The 15,256-nt window shown below is 34.3% G+C and overlaps 2 protein-coding genes across 3 annotated transcripts; both read right to left on the reverse strand.

The window, feature by feature from the left end:
* Positions 1-808: 808 nt before the first annotated feature.
* Positions 809-6,165, reverse strand: LOC120480282 (ciliary microtubule inner protein 6). The gene is made up of 6 exons (XM_039673321.2): positions 6,025-6,165; positions 3,830-3,997; positions 3,557-3,755; positions 3,247-3,391; positions 3,073-3,153; positions 809-1,731 (listed from the first exon to the last, which is right to left on the reverse strand). The coding sequence occupies exons 2-5, from the start codon at positions 3,898-3,900 to the stop codon at positions 3,092-3,094; spliced, it is 477 nt and encodes a 158-aa protein (XP_039529255.2). The 5' UTR covers positions 3,901-3,997; positions 6,025-6,165; the 3' UTR covers positions 809-1,731; positions 3,073-3,091.
* Positions 6,166-6,191: 26 nt separating this feature from the next.
* On the reverse strand, positions 6,192-14,720 carry acyp2 (acylphosphatase 2, muscle type). Of its 2 annotated transcripts, XM_039673433.2 has the most exons (4): positions 14,390-14,720; positions 14,130-14,146; positions 12,982-13,091; positions 6,192-6,839 (listed from the first exon to the last, which is right to left on the reverse strand). In XM_039673433.2, exons 1-4 carry the CDS (start codon positions 14,523-14,525, stop codon positions 6,725-6,727), a joined length of 378 nt encoding a protein of 125 aa, XP_039529367.2. In that variant the 5' UTR covers positions 14,526-14,720; the 3' UTR covers positions 6,192-6,724. The 2 variants fall into 2 exon arrangements, with proteins under 2 accessions (XP_039529367.2, XP_039529368.2); XM_039673434.2 differs by lacking the exon at positions 14,130-14,146 and having other exon boundaries at positions 14,390-14,532.
* Positions 14,721-15,256: the final 536 nt, after the last annotated feature.

Consider the following 15,256-nt stretch of genomic DNA (forward strand, 5'->3'; position numbering starts at 1 on the left):
ACACAGAGAGACAGAATGGACTTCCTGTTGGGTGGGTCTGGAAATCGTCTGTCCACAGACAAGGACAACAAGCTCATCATTCACTGCTACTCTGATCATTGTGTTCGCATGTCATCCGGGTTATGGATCGGCCTATTCTTAATCATCAAACATTCACTGAGATTGCAATGTTCACACTGATTTGATTTCATGCATAATTTGATTATGGAGGATTTGATCCACTCGTCCCTCAGTTTGTAAGGAGAAACTTATCAAATAAAGTGTCACATGTTCATTAGAGGAGAGAGTGCATGTGGGACAGTTATTCGGGATCAGGCCTCAATATTTCAGAAAAAAATATGTCCAGGTCATATTTCACCCCAAAAAGAAATTATTTTACCATAACAAATAACTATACCTGTTTGTAGAACCATAATGATTTTTGCATTGACACATATTTTCATGACAATTAGGACTTTTTCTGCGTTTATTCCTTTTGTAATCAATTTAAAAATTACTGTAATACAGTGTAAAACAACTGCCATGAAGTATTCAAATAAAATTAAAATATTATTTTTAAGGGAAAAAATATATGTAAATAATACAATAAATACATATGAAATATGTATTATTGCAAATAATATATTAAATATAAATATTATAACACTTTACATTAAGGGCTCATTTGTTGACATTAGTTAATGCATTAAATAACATGAACTAAAAATGAGTAATATAATATATTATTATTATAATATATTATATTACTTATTATTATATTAATATAATATATTGCAATATTTATTAACATTTATATTTTTTATATTAACATTTATATATTTATTAACCTTTGTTAATATTAGAAAAAATATTAATGTTCATGTTAATTTGCGGTGCATTAACTAATGTTATCAAATACAACTTTTGATTTTAATGATGTATTAGTAAATGTTGAAATGAACATTAACTAGTTAGTTGTTAGTTTATGTTCACCAATCGAACCTTATTGTAAAGTGTCACTAAATTTAGAAATGCTGCCTAAAATAAATTAAGTTAAAGCTGAAAAAAAAACTAATTTTAAATATTAATATCCAATAATTATATGGAAATGATACTGAGAAGTGAAGAATACATGAAACACTTTTTGAACATAACATAAATAATACCAGTTAAGCTTTCAACTCAACCCTCAGTTTGTGTATTCTGGCTGTCAGGATGAAGTCATATATAATAAATAATATGTATAATTACAAAAAAAAATCAATTAGTTTTACATTACTGTAATGAGAATTTTGGGAAAATATGCATCATGAAAATAATCCTAGTTATTTATACAAAAAAAAAATTTGTCTTGATTTGATTTTGAGGTGGAATAAATGTAAGCTTGTTTCCGCACAGGGAAAAAAAAGTTATATGACTTTTTTCCTGGACTTTATATCGCACAATTTTGACTTTATATCATGCAATTTTGACTTTATATCACACAATTCTGACTTTATATCACACAATTCTGAAAAATAATGTCAGAATTGATAGATGTAAACTCAAAATTGTGAGATAAAAAGACACAATTATCTTTTAAAATGTTTTATTCTGAGGCGGAAAAGAGCTTCCATAGGAATCCCAAAGGACAGAGATTCCCCTCGTCTCCGGGTCCGGCTGTGGGAGGAACACCAGGCCAGATAACCACAGATACACACGTCCACCGTCCCTGCTGAGGGCAAACAAGACCCCTCTGAGATCAGGAATGTCCTGGAGAGAGAGAGAAAGAGAGATTTAAAGGAACAGTGCGCTCAAACAGTATTTCTGTACAATGTTAACTAAGTTTGGATCAACAATAGTGTGAGTAAATGACACCAGATCCTTCATTTTAGGGGTGAACTCCACCAGCAACAGTGCAGCACACACACACACACACACACACACACACACACACACAATGGTGGATGAACGAACACAGCTGGTCCCATTACAGTTCAGTCTAGCCAAGAGTCAGTTCACTGTGAGGGGAAAGAGGAGTGTGTACATCTGCGAAGTTATTACCACACTCCAAAAATATTTAGATTTATGCATATAAATAATTTATAGGCCTATGTGTGTTTATATTGCATATAATATTTCCATCCATTTGGATTAGACAGTTTTAACCTAAACAAACTAATAAACATAAGGTGAGGCATATTTGTCACACATCCAATCATATAATCAGGCTTATAATCAGCATACATCTGTTCATTGTTAAAACAATTACATTTGTTCAGTTAAAAAGTATGAATAGGATTATATATAGGCAATAGTCCCTTGTAGTCAATAATTGTATCCATTAAAACTAATCTTTGATCACCAAAACGGCATATTTAAGCATTTTTTCCTTGTCAAACAAATGTCTTAATGACTAAAATGTAACTCGACACCCTTGCCTTTTTTAGTATGCGCGGTTCTATGAAAATGCAAAAGAGCCCCGCCTCCACTCACTCTCTCAGCTCAGAGATCCACTGGTTGACGAGTTGATCTGATTGGTTACAAGGTCGTTTGTGACGTCAGAAACCGTGTTTTTGAGACTGTCTTTGGTTCACTGCAGTTTTAAGGAGGAAATACTCAACAATGCTGTCCACTTATGAACTTACACATGGTTTAAGCGTATTAAAAACACCACATACACACATAAACAACATTAAAAGCTGGATTTACACCACTGGGGGACTTTAAAATGTATGGGACTGAAACAAGATCTCACCTGTTTCTTTATGCATGCATGACTGATAAATATGCGCCAGTTTATTTGATTATGTTAAAGCTGTAATTTAAAAATGTCCATTTCCATAACCGCCAGTTTAACACACTACTATCCAACTCAACCAGGCATATTAATTCTGCATATGAATTATTATAAAGAGGAATATTGTGATGTGTCCATTTTTATGATTCTTATGAGTCCAAAGGGTTTTGCACTTTTTCTAACACAACTGTCTTAAAGGGATAGTTCACCCAAAACTGATTTGTGTTCAGCAGGAGGAAGAAACTCGTACAGAACTTGAGGGCGAGTGAATGATGACAGAATTTTCATTTGTGATATTTTGACAAAAGTCTCACCTCTCCTTGAATTCCAGAATCATTCAGGTCTATGAACATCCTGGAGCTGTTCTGATTGGTCGATGGGACTCAGAGCTGGGACTGCAGAACAATTAAAAACATGTTTGATAATAAAAGGGGCTGATGTCAGATATACTATTACTGTACATTCACAGACACACACACTGCACTTACTGATTCCTCTGGCCGCGGGTCTGCTGTCACGTGCTCTGATAGGAATGTCTCTGATTGGCTGGAAGTCTCTTCTCTGAGTGCTGGATTCGCTGTAAGCCGGTTTCACAGGCGGAGCTTCTTCAGGACCGGTGGACCACCAGTCAAACTAGTTAAGTGGTCAAAAATGATGAAATAATGATATCTTCAATCAATTAAACAGATCACACAAAGTAAATGATACATTCAAAAAATATTATTCGTCAAATTAAATGTAGGCTAATTCATTTATATGATTGGGCTCTTGACTCGAACTTATTTCCCGTCAGTCCACCTGTTCCGTGTCCATGTGAGCGATGGGCTCATTCAGGAAGCGGACATTAGTCCTGATGAAGCTGCAGTTGTGTGGATGTGGGATGTTTCGTCTCTCGGGCTCCCGAGGCTCTCCTGCTGGACATCTGCGGTTCCGGTGACCTCTGACTGGGTCAAGGCGCTCCGGCACCGTCTCATCGAAGATCCTGAATGTGTTTGACCTGCAGATATAGAAACGAGAGTGTAAAAGCAGATCTTCAGGAAAGCAGGGAGTTGAAGAATAACACACACTCACTGGAAAGACTCCAAAACCTTCTTTTTTCGAGGCAGAAATATTTCTGCATTATGGTACATTTGCTCTTCCATTGAAAACGGAAGACAGAGGGTTCGAGCTGTTGGCGACCGCGGTTGCTATGCAACAGTGACGATGCGAAACCCGACACCCACTCACGAGGCTGTGTTACTATAAAACAGACAATAATGCACAGAGAAAATGATAGAAATCATGCCATCTTATGTAAGAGATTAGGTCTCTGGTCAACTTTTTCATAATATTTCAAAAAAAAAAAAATTACTGTATTTTAATGTCAGATACATGCAGCCCTGGTGAGCAGAACAGACTCTTTAATCAACTCTTTGTAAATAATAAATAAATAGTATAACCACGATAACATTTCCAAACAAATATTGCACTTTTATGTGTAATAAATTTATAGTAACAGTAATGTAACTTCAAGCACAGTATTTATTAATATAATCATTCAGTATGGAATAAATCAAAGTAGTGACTGCTTCTGAGACCATCACTGTATGTGGAACAGTGCAGTACCTTTGAATTAAAGTCAAGAGTTTCCTCCTTTTATTATTTATTCATTTATCTTTTCAACTATTAATGAGGCGACAAAATCATGGTGACACTTTATTTTACAGTGTCCTTGTTACATGTATAATTACATGCACTAAGCCTAAACCAAACCCTAATCCTAAACATGCAGATAACTATTACTTAATGTATAACACTGTACTTAAAATTAAGGGTTACACTTTATTGTAAGGTGTCATTGTTACAGTGTAATTATATATTTAAGTGCTGAGTAATATTAATTAACTACATGTACTTACTATAGGGTTAGGGTTTGGTTAAGGGTTAGTTGCATGTAATTATGCATGGTAACACTACATGTAACATATGAAACAAGGACACTGTACAATAAAGTGTTACCAAATTAAATGTAAAAGAAATCATTCAGTAGATCTTAAAGTGCAATTAAGTCATTAAAGTCCATGTTTTCATTACACCGAGCGAGTTGGAAAGTTGGAGAACATGTGCGCTCCAGAATCACAGTTTTTCCACTCGCCGAAAAAAAAACGTTTCCTGTTCTTTCACTGCTTCCTGTCTGTTACGGCTCTGTTTCAATCTCACATGTAATATGGTTAAACTCAGCAAATGGGGGTGTAAATAGATGCAGTAACACATTAAAATATTCATATATAATGCTTTAGACTGATAATTTAAAGAAGCACGAGCATCTACAAACAACACAGAATCATTAATGTGTGGATTGCCTTGAAGTTAAAAGGGAAGGTCAGATTTAACAGGTTAACATTAAATGTGTTAAAAGACCCCGGGTCAAACACGCTTACAGACGGACGCTCAGCAAACCCTGATCCAATCAATCAAACGCCGAGTCCATTAAACACACTCTAACACTGTGAAATATTATTATAGTTTAAAACAACAGTGTATTTTTTTCCTGTGATTACTCCAGTCTTCAGTGTCACATGATCCTTCACAAATCACTCTAAAATGAGGATCTGATGATCAAGACACATTTATGATTATTATCAGCAGTTTTACTTCTTCAGGTTGTTGTATTATTTTAGGATTCTTTGATGAAAAGTTCAAAAGTTCAGCAATTATTTGAAAAAAAGAAACATTTTGTAACATTCTAAATGTCTCAACTGGAGCAGTTTAATGGAATTCTGATATTTCGATACAATGTTCCACTAAAGTTCCAATGACGTCACTTAAGATTCCAAATACTTGTTGGTCTCTGGTTTCTTCCATCTCAAGATGCTTTTGGGAAACACAGAGAGATCCCAAACAAAGAGCCCGGCACATTCCATCAGAGGCCGGACCATACTCCGACACATCAAACTGTTCCTAGATCAGTCCGTCTATTCACAGACACACTAACCCTCGTTCTGGGTTACACACTAAGCCTCTGATCTAATCTTGCAACTGTCAGCTAAGAGGATTCCAGCCTCTCTAACCATGCAGATTAGCTGAAGTGAAGCATGCTGGGAGAAAAAGGACACCCCGGGGACTCTGTCTTTTGTGTCTCTGATGCAACGTGTTCAATCTGGGAGACGCTTCCAGATCAAGCCTAAAGACATTATGATGTTAGCAATAACTCCTAATGCATTTTTGATGCACACAGAGCTGACGCTGCATGAGAGTGACACACACCAGTCTCACACACACTCCACCTTAAGAGAGCTCTGCGAGGGAGGATGGGTTTTGCCCGGAAACACAAGCGCCGGATGCCGTGATTGGTCAATTATGCACACAGGGAAGATCTCCTGAAAGAGGATAATGTGTGTAGAATCAGAGGACGTCTAATATTCATATCGACAGAGAGCCAACAAAATTTTGGTGTATTGATAGATGTTTATTAGTCTGATAAACTTTACATCAAGCTGGTTATATTGTGGACATATAATTCTCTAAAAACATTTTTGAAAGAAGTCTCTTCTGAGATTTGCTAAATTTATTTGATCAAAAATACAGTAAAAATTGTGAAATATTATTACAAATTAAAAATAGCTGTTTTCTATGTGAATATATAGTGACGTGTAATTTATTCCTGTGATTCAAAGCTGAATTTGTACAAAAAATTAGATTTATAAATATATAATACTTTATAGGATAACAATCCAGTTCAATATTCGATATTGTTTTATCTTGTTGCGTTTAAATGGATGGATCAGATAAAATCACGACTCTGTTTGTGTTTTGCTTTGGGGAAGTTGCATAAAATCAAACAATTTATTCACATTTAAAACCCTATGTTAATAAATATAAACACATTTCAGTGATGGGGTTCTGGTTTTGTTCTTCAGTGTTAGTGAAGATCTGGACAGTGTTTGAGTTTAGTGATTGCCGGTGCCGATGGGACTGGGTTGGGTATCAGTATCGAGTGCCGAATCCTCGGATCTCCAGTTTAGAGATGCGTCTCTCGTTGGAGAACTGAGCGCGGTCGATTCGAGAGCTGGGACTGCCCACTTTACTGAGCCAGTGCTTCCTGTAGAGAGAGAGAGAGAGAGAGAGAGAGAGAGAGAGAGAGAGAGAGAGAGAGAGAGAGAGAGAACATGTCAGAGAATATGGAATTTGATGGAGTCAACTTGGACTCGTTTGAACTCATTATGATGTCATTTCTGGAACTCCACATCATCTCTGTGTTCCATTAAGGACAGACAGTCAATCACAGTTTTCACAGTAAAGCTGTCATACATTTTACAGGTTTATTTTTTAACCATGCAGATTTACAACAACAACAAACAACGGCATTAAAACAAACAAAAATATCAACAATATTTTTTTGTGCAACTGCAGGAGGATAAAAACAAGGGTGAGGTTTCAAAAACCTCAGTTTTTGAAAGTTTCAAAAACTTTTTTGAAAACAAGGGTGAGGCTCACACACACACACACACACACTATAACCCAACTCCTAAACCTACCCATCACACACACACACACACACACTAACCCAGCCCCTAAACCTACCCATCATACACACACACACACACACACAATAACCCAGCCCCTAAACCTATACCCATCATATATACACATACACACACACACACACACACACTATAACCCAACTCCTAAACCTACCCATCACACACACACAAACTAACCTAGCCCCTAAACCTACCCATCATACACACACACACACACACACACACACACAATAACCCAGCCCCTAAACCTATACCCATCATATATACACATACACACACACACACACACACACACACACACACACACACACACACACACACACACAATAACCCGGCCCCTAAACCTACCCATCATACACACACACACACACACACACACACACACACACTAACCCGGCCCCTAAACCTACCCATCATAAACACACTCACACTCTCTCTGACACACACTAACCCGACCCCTAAACCTACCCATCATACACACTGTCACACTCTCAAACACACACACACACACACACACACACAGTAACCCAAACCCTAAACCTACCCAATAACACACACTGTTCCTCAAAGGGCTGTAAATGCATTATTCTCCCTGTGGGCCGCAGCGCTGATCTCATATTGGATCAGAGAGTGAGTGTGTGTGTGTGTGTGTGAGAGAAAGAGTGTGTGTTCAGAGCATCTGCATGACTGCCCAATATCCCGCTCTATAATGGGCTTTCAGGAAGAGGAGGAGCCAGAGTCAAAGAGAACAACACAATCTCTACAGCAATGCCCCTGAGAAAGAGTGTGTGTGTGTGAGAGAGAGCCTAGGGAATGACGGATCACAGACGGATCCGGGTTACTCCGGGGTTATAAGAGTTTCACCAGGGTGCGGCTCACTCAAACTGAGGAAATCAAACCCTGAGAGAGGAATACACACTTCACATGAATCGCCTCACATCACTGTTTCACAGGATACACACACACACACACACACACACCCAACTGCCACTCGATTCGTTTATGCCGGAGGAACAACAACAGTTGCACTCGGAAATAGCGAGTCAGTTTCACACAATTATTACAAAGAAACAGCAACTTAAACAATAACGTCATTCTTTTGACAATTAATTGCAGTAAAACTGCTTTGGCTAAATCTCTTTATTTATTTAAAAGATTCAGCCAAAATTATAATGATTTGTTTATTTGGACCAAACAGATACTTTTATTGTTAATTTATGGAAAAAACATTATAATAATTGTATTTAATAATCAAAAACGCATCATTATTGCATCTACTGTATATAGCGACCCAAATATATTGTATTATTTTACATTATATTATATTATTATTTATAACGATTTAACTACACTTTAATGGCCTCTCCAAACAAAAACTTTCAATTTTAAGTTATGGAAAATACATTATCTAATATTTTCATTTAATAACTCAGAATTAATCATTTCAAACTAACATACCTCTATAGCAACCCAAAAATCCTGTGTTGCAAAATATTATATTATATATATTTATTATATTTATAGTATTTCTGCATTACATTATATTAAATTATTTTGTTTTTGTATTATCTATTATTTTTGTATTCTGTGTTTTTTCATATCTAGGTGATCGAGAACACTTTCCGTCAATCTCACACTCTCACTCTCTTTCACAAACCCGGACAGCTGTTCTCTGAACACACACACACACACACACACACTCCAGTTTCTGTAGTGCTCATTGTGTTCTGAAGGAAAGGAGTTTCCCATCTCCCCCCGTGAGGAAGTCTGATAACATTCACACACTGTGATAGGAAGGAATTTCTTCTTCATACACTTTTACTTTATCCATAAACCTCAGTCTAACAATCCGCCGGCAACACCAGGAACACGACACCAAAACAAATATATAAACTATATATTGTATAAAATATTTATAAACTATATTTTATTTTATTTTATTTATATGACATATTTAAAATATTTAACATATTTTATATTTACAAATAATTTATAAAAAATAATAAATTATATATATATATATATATATATATATGTAAATATTATATAATTTACACTCACTCAAAATAATATTTATATTTTATAATAATTAAAATTGTATTAAAATAATATAGTAAAGATATTTTCTTTTTTATTTATAATTACATTTATATTATATTGTAATATATTATATTATCAAAACAGTTAGAAACAATAAATAGATCAAAACAAAAAATAATAAAATATGTAAATATTATATATATTATAAATATAATATTTAACACTCACTAAAATAATATTTATAAAAATAATATTTATATTTTATCATAATTAATATTGTATTTAATGTAATATACTATTAAAATATCTATTTTTTAAATTATAATACATTATATTATAAAAACAATAAAATAGAATATTAAATACTCACTCACAATAATATACCAAATAAAAATAGTTAAAAATGTTTTAATTATATATATATATATATATATATATATATATATATATCTCACAATTTCTATTTTAAAATGATATATTATATTATATTATATTATATTATATTATATTATATTATATTATATTATATTATATTATATTATATTATATTATATATTTGGGGGATTTATTAAGATGAATTAGCCTAAATATGAGCAATTGTAAAAGTGATGATAATACTAAAAGATTAATAATTAACTGATGTAAGAGAAAGCTTTAAAATCGATGTATAGGTGTCACATCACAGGAGATAAAGCATCATGAACACACAGATGATGACAACACTCTGGTAACACTTCTACACTTCAGAGCTCATCCAGATATTACTCAGGGATGGGCGGAGGTCGTCTGGGAACGGTCCTTCGGGATCTACAGTCTCATCGACGTCACACACACACACACACGCCCACAACCCAAGAGAGTTCACCAAACCAGCCCCATACGCCAACAGAGAACAGACAGATGAAGAGAGCCATGATAACGCCACAGAGTTAACAGATCGAAAGATGTCAAACGATCTGGTAATTTAGGTGAAGAAATACAAGGAATGGGAAAACTGGTGAAGGGGGCGGGGCCTGGAGGCTTGTGTAAATATTTAATGAGCAAACACATTTGTGTTCACTCGCATCTCGTGTTCACCAGCTGGAATGAGGAAGAGGAGGCTTTCAAAAGAGGAAGAGCTTTTCTCATGCAGTACTGGAGCACTTTGTCCCTGACAATCGCATGTATAACACACACACACACACACACACAAACACACACTAGGTTGTGTAGCAGAGTGTAATAAATAGGACACAGTCCCACCAGAGAATCACAGCTATAAATGTCTGTACAGGGCAGCGGCACCTTAACCCACTTCAACACACAATACAATCAAAGCAAGTCCTTTCAAACATCGTTCTCACGGAAAACACTTCGAACATTACGAATTCATTTGATATGAGTATCTTATAGCTAGAAAGTAAAGTTCAATGGGACAAACTTTGATGTTTGAAAGTTTTATAAGCATTAAATGTTGTTAAGTAGAAAGAAAGACATTGCTAACATGAATTAACATGTTGTTATCACTTTACCAGATTTATAACATGAATTTCGCATCTTATACAGACAGTGACAGTGTATATGCTGCTCAGCACTGAGGCCTGAACAATTATGCTAAGATATTATTAAAATGAATAAACAAAAATCTCTGAGGTTTAATTGATGGTGTGTATTAATTCAAATGCACACAGTTGATTTAAAGTCCCTTAAATCCATTAGTCCATTAATGTAATTGATTTCTTTTGCGTAATTGCATCACAGTTGCTTAATCTGGTGATGAAGACACGGGTGAGGCTCTTCAGCGTTTGTGTAGCGCTATAATAACAGTGTGTGTAACTCGAACAAAAACTGCTTTTGAAAGTTTTCCATCTAATATTTATATTAATATTTTAGCTTTATTTCAATTAACTTTTTGTTTTTATAATACAATGTAAAAAAAGTTACTGCCTCAGTACAATAGACTTGGTCAATTCATTTCAAGTTAAATGACATTAAACTGACTTTAAAATGAGTTGAATCTTGAATAACTTTTAAAAAATTTAGCTTATTTTGACGAGTTATATACAAAACTCGAAAAATGAAAAAAATTCGAGTTATATACGAAACTCGAAAAATGAAAAAAAATTCGAGTTATATACAAAACTCGAAAAATTCAAAAAAATTCGAGTTATATACGAAACTCGAAAAATGAAAAAAATTCGAGTTATATACAAAACTCGAAAAATGAAAAAAATTCGAGTTATATACGAAACTCGAAAAATTTTAAACATTCGAGTTATATACGAAACTCGAAAAATGAAAAAAATTCGAGTTATATACAAAACTCGAAAAATTCAAAAAATTCGAGTTATATACGAAACTCGAAAAATTTAAAAAAAGTCATGTTATATACAAAACTCGAAAAATGAAAAAAATTAGAGTTATATACGAAACTAGAAAAATTCAAATATCATGCAAAACTTACAGTATTTCAGTAATTCAACTTAAAAGGTAAAACTAATATATTATATAGATTCATTACATGCAAAGTGAGATATTTCAAGCCTTTATTTGTTATAATTTTGATGATTGTGGCTCAGATTATGAAAACCCCAAATTCAAAATTAGAATATTGTGAAAAGGTTTTCATATCTGTAATCTATTATTATTATTACTATTATTACTGTATATATTTTCTGTTGTTAAACTCTTTGCTTGAAATAAAAAAAATAAAAAAATAAAAATAAATAAATTTGTCATTTCAACTTAAATGTCATTAAACTGACTTAAAAAAGTTGAAAATTGCTTAAATTATTTTGACGAATTAAAGCATTGTAAAAACACGTCATAAATAATTGATCATATAATTTTTTACAGAATAATAAAAAAAACACCATGCACAGTTGTATGCATAAATGTGGATTTTCCACGCATTCAGACACAGTAATCTCAGCTCTCCCTCGCCAGTAATCTGCACAATGTCTGGTTCACATTAGAGACTGATGATATCATTAAGCCCTCGCCCCTGTGCTCCCGCCCCGCCCAGACTGACATGATGACATCATCACTCCCCGTCCCGCCCGACCCGAGGGACCGCAGACCACATACACACACACTCAAAATACAGCACAGGCTGCAAAAGCTTTCATCGCACTAAAAGCTTTCTATTGTGTCGCCTCCATCTATCATTACAGGTTACAGCACAGCAGTGACGACGGGTCTCTCATAAACATCTGTCATGTGACAAATGAACACGTTAATTATTTATGTTCCCAGTAAATTATGTTTGACTGCACTTCTTAACTCAGTCAGAATATGATCAAGATTGTGTAGGTGGACGTGTTCGGGGAATTTGGCTGTTAAAAGTATAAAGCCGCTTAAACGAACGAAATGACTCAAAAAAAGATTCGTTCATTCTTGTTCGAGCCGAGAGAGTCAGTACATGATCTGAACCTCCATCACTACAGCACAGAGAGAATCCATTTTCACCATCAGTGTTTCTAGACTGTTCCATGATATGACTCGAACACTGGGACACTAGCGCCACCTGCTGGCTAGAATAAACACTGCACACCAGAGCACATGACAGGCGCAGATATAGTTTTGATTTCTGTTCTGTTCTGGGTTTAGTTGTAAATTGCTCTTTAATTGCTCTCATTGCTGTGACCCAAATAAATGATATAAACACAGATGCACACTCACATTTCGTTGACTTTCTCTGGCGGCCCCTGCACCTGTCCGACCACAGTGCCCTGTCTAGTGTTCTTCACCCAGCCCGTGACGCCCAGATTCTTCCCCTCTTGTTCTGTGTACTGTCGAGATTCAGACAGAGAGTCAAACACATGAATGATGAAACAAGGGACTTGATCTTGCATTAATGTGTTAGAAAAATGCCATTAATTTCATTGCATTCAAAGGACAGATTTTATTATCAGTTCATGCATTCACTAGGAATAAAATATTACTTTGGCCATGCTTTATCATATATACTCATATGCAATTATATACTTTGTGTACTCATATATATGCACTTATACACTTTATCATATATACTCAGATGCATTTATATACTTTATCCTATATACTCATATTTATGCACGTATACACTTTATCATGCATATCATATAGCCTACTTATATATATATATGCAATTATACACTTTAACATAAATACTCGTATATATATATGAAGAGTTCAGATGCAAAAGCCTCTAAATGCCATTTGAAATTTTCTTCTTTAATGATGATTTTTATCAAACTTGTATATTTAAGTACAGTAATTTCACTTAAATAACAATTAATTACCATTTAAGTGAAATTACTGAACTTAAATATACAAGTTTGATAAAAATCATCATTAAAGAAGAAAATTTCAAATGGCATTTAGAGGCTTTTGCATCTGAACTCTTCATATATACATATATTCACTTATAGACTTCATCATATATATGCAATTTGAATACTTTAGCGTATTCTCGTATATACTTTATCATATATATATATATATATATATATATATACACTTATATATTTTATCATATATACTAAATACCAAATATATTCAGATGTCTTACCTATTTCACTTTTTATGTGAGAAAACTTAACTTTTCCCTTTTTCACATGTATTATTACCCATTTAATACTTAGGCTACATCTAGCAGATCTAGCACTTGTTTGTATTTGCACAACAATCACTTATTGTCAAGCAGAATATCATAGTATTACCATGTCTACAAACATAATAATGCAATGTTTCTATTTTTGGTTAGTGTTAGTAGGTTCTGCCGCTCTTAGTTACATAAGCTAGCTTTGTAAAGCAAACTTAGTTTGTATTATCCATAAATATCTCACCATTCTGAAGCAAACACCTGAAAAAAGACAAACATTTGTGAGGTTTATGGAATAAGTGTGCTGTGCTGTATATAACCTATGTAATTCATTTAGTAGCCCTGTACTTGTATACAAGAATAATCAACATATTAGTATAATAAGACTAATGCACAAAGCAGTAAAAGCTTTTTTGAGCTGTGGCATAAATAAACGCTCGTCTATTATTGGAGGCGTGGCGTGAATTAATGTCGCCAAATTTGCAAAACAATCAAAATACCCACCCTGAACATTCCCGAACACCTCAAAATCTACAGACACATATTTTTCATCGGCGTCTGAGGACATTGCAAACAATATTACAAGGGTCAGGAGGACCAAAAGAGAAGTCCAGCAGATGTTAAAATTACAGATAATCATAAATGAAAGATCTTGACGCCACGGCCACGCGCAAGGCAACGAGCCCGACACGTCCGTCACGTGACACCTGTGACTTTCCTCAGCGTTTGCATCATTTCCCAGTTTTAAAGCATTATTTTAATAATTTATTTTACAGAGATGGTTTGGACTAGGTTTCTATTTCTACGTTAGACTCCAATCCTTTAAAGTATAATATGTAAAATGCCTCTAATCACACAGAATTCGTCAAGAGATTTGCTTTCTGAGCGTTTCTAGGCGGCCGCGCGCCCTCTGGTGGTGGACGAGATTTCTGTATTCATTCTCGCGACAGTTTATCTGGATATAGCAATGAGATTTTAACAATAGATTCAACATTCTACCCTTACACAACTCTAATATACAGTATAATAATACATACTTGTAATAATTATGAATAATATCCTATTAATGAATCAGTGATAAAAAATAAACCATGCAACATGATTGTACCAAAATGGCAGATTTTTTATTTATTTTTTGCATGTAAAAACATCAAATTATTTTGTCACCTTATAATGATTGAGTTTAAAAAAGCAGACCAGATTACATCAATGACCACAAATAATGAGCTTCAGAAATGTGCCAACACATAACACAACACAATTTCCCTCATATATCCTGATGAGATTTTAATATTCTCAGCCACGGTGTTTCCTCTGTAATCTAGTATGTTTATGATTGAAAAACAAGCCTGGCTATCAGAGATTAGATAC

The sequence above is a fragment of the Pimephales promelas genome, chromosome 21, assembly GCF_988280905.1.
Source record: "Pimephales promelas chromosome 21, fPimPro1.hap1.1, whole genome shotgun sequence".
NCBI classification, from domain to species: Eukaryota; Metazoa; Chordata; class Actinopteri; order Cypriniformes; family Leuciscidae; genus Pimephales; species Pimephales promelas.